General features: G+C 35.1%; 1 protein-coding gene across 1 annotated transcript; it reads right to left on the reverse strand.

Annotated features, from left to right (window-relative positions):
* Nucleotides 1–586: 586 nt before the first annotated feature.
* Nucleotides 587–2,039, reverse strand: LOC117784205. The gene is made up of 4 exons (XM_034621872.1): nucleotides 1,838–2,039; nucleotides 1,185–1,767; nucleotides 984–1,133; nucleotides 587–915 (listed from the first exon to the last, which is right to left on the reverse strand). The coding sequence occupies exons 1-4, from the start codon at nucleotides 1,878–1,880 to the stop codon at nucleotides 588–590; spliced, it is 1,104 nt and encodes a 367-aa protein (XP_034477763.1). The 5' UTR covers nucleotides 1,881–2,039; the 3' UTR covers nucleotide 587.
* Between the last annotated feature and the right edge of the window lie 290 nt (nucleotides 2,040–2,329).

Raw genomic sequence — 2,329 nt, forward strand, 5'->3', positions numbered from 1 at the left:
AAGACTCTAAGAATCTTTCAAATGTGTGCTTTAAATTGCAACCTAAAATATGTATTAGTCTCTTGAACATTTTGCACACTTTTTGACGGAAGACGGAAGAGGACCAATTACCTTGGCACATTTGGCCATAAAACAGTCGGAACATTCTCAGTGTGAGTTTGCTAATTGTCAGCGAAATAAACCGCCGCAATTACGCAAGAGAATGGGATTTTAATAGACCTACTAAAAAGTGGTCTAACTACTATGTTGTGATGTAATATTTATGCACATTTAAGTATAAGTAGAAGCTGACTAAAAGCTATTAAGTTAATTTTATGAAAGTTTAGTCGTAATACTCTACGTCCTACGGGTTTCGGTTGAATGTCAACCGACAACAAAGAGATTGATGAAAATGTGTGAAGTGTACAAAGTAAATACAAATTAAATGTGATAGAATACCATTTAGAATTAATATTCAAAAAAATGAAGCCTTAATATAAAATATATCTTCAAGACATTTTAAATTCAGTTCAGAGTTTATTTTTTATTGAGTAATAGAATGTAATCAATTACAAATTAACCTCCTAATTATTTAAACAAATTTAGATTTACTTTCTCTTCTTCTTATTAAGGCGCCGGGCCTTCAGACGCTGATCTCTGCGCCATTTGAGCCAATATTTCTGTATCTGCCGCGCCGCACGATTCATCATGAACAATAGGATGCGTTGTTGCTGTTTGCGTTGTTCCTCTTGTTCGTACTTAACCACAATCTTGTTATAGATCGCCTCCTCTTTACGGTACGATACCATAAAAATGTCCAATTCTTTTTTGGCTGCTTTATACTGATCCTCCAGCTCCAGATTCTCCCGAATCTTCTCACCAATGTTTGTATCAAACTTTTGGAGTATATTCTCTAGCTGGATCAGTAGCTTGTTTCTGTAAAAAAAAATATGGTATAAGAATAGGGAAAGTTACACATTCGTCTACCCTCTTTTTAGATTTACTTTTCAGCCCTTGCTTCTTTTTCGTTGACGGTAATACTTTGAATCAGATGATCATATTCAAATCGAGCTTTTTCCAGTTCCTCCTCCAGATCCTTTTGTTTCTGTATTGTGTTCTTATGGACATCCCGTAGAATGCGACCTCGTTTCTCACTGCAGAAAATGGTAATTAATATCAGATGCAGATCTGAAAATTTTTCTTACATCTCATTCTGGATCCGCACACTGTTTTTCCATTTTCGATTGGCCAAATCCGTTTCAAGTTTCTCCAATATCAGGAATTTCACAGCCTGTTTCCAGCGAAGAACGGCGTATCTTGACTTGAGTTTCTTATGATAATAGGCTGTACGGGATCGCAGCTCTTCCCGTTCATGATACATGACATGGAGCTGACGTTCCATGCTAATCTCGCTCTTTGCGGTACGCCAAAGATGACGGGTCGCAACTTTGAGAATAGTATCACAGGCTACAATCAGTTTCTTATCTTCATTCGACAACAAATTGACGAGGCGTGGAAACAGTGTGTAGATTTGATAGTTACGATGAAAGTAATCGATTATCTTGAGCACATCATGATTCAATATCTGAACCTTAACGGTATCCAATGTGTGTAGTTTTTCTATTAATCCTATTGCCGGCTCATACGAAGTACCCTCCAAAATATCCCTCAAGTGATCCATATCATCGCCTAACTTTGGCAATATCAGTGACATCTTAATCCTTTCAATGGCAGTCGAAATGATCCGCAAAACATTTTCAATTTGTGTATCCCGTATACGTGCAAAATCTGTTTCGGAAAACAACAGATCTTCAACATTTCCTCTATAAATTAAATTCGGTTTTCTTCTGAAACTTACCCTCAGCATATCTGGCATCCTCGTTTGCTGTCGCGTTCTGCATTTCCTTTCTATTTTTTTTTGTATTTTCCAGAAATCTACGTGTATACTTGTGCTCTGTGTAAGTGTTATTGAATACTGAGTATTATTTATGTGTAGGGACAAAAAGTCTGTTGCTTTGTTTACTGTTGCTAAGAAACAACAAAAGCTAAGAATGTTTTTCAGACTGTTGAAATTTTATTTTGTTAGTGATATGTACGTATTTTTCACTCAGAAAAAACTCGGAATATCCGTACTATTTTAATTGCAAAAAATATCTGAAACTCAGGGCTGGGAAAATTATTTTTTTTAAATTGGGATATTTATATTCACTATTTAATTTTTTGGGATATTATACTTCTGCATATTTTTACTTGAGATTTGATAATCCAACAAATATGTATTTGGGATTTTTCGTCAAAATCATATTTTTACTTGACTTTTTTCATTTTCAGCATATTTTTACTTGAGATA

Source organism: Drosophila innubila (genome assembly GCF_004354385.1).
Source record: "Drosophila innubila isolate TH190305 chromosome 2R unlocalized genomic scaffold, UK_Dinn_1.0 1_C_2R, whole genome shotgun sequence".
Lineage (NCBI taxonomy): Eukaryota > Metazoa > Arthropoda > Insecta > Diptera > Drosophilidae > Drosophila > Drosophila innubila.

Coding starts and splice junctions, on each gene's coding strand:
- LOC117784205 (XM_034621872.1), bottom strand. CDS start 1,880: ATGCAGAACGCGACAGCAAACGAGGATGCCAGATATGCTGAGG. Junction 1,768..1,837: donor GGATGCCAGATATGCTGAGG/GTAAGTTTCAGA, acceptor TTTCCGAAACAG/ATTTTGCACGTATACGGGAT. Junction 1,134..1,184: donor GTGCGGATCCAGAATGAGAT/GTAAGAAAAATT, acceptor CATTTTCTGCAG/TGAGAAACGAGGTCGCATTC.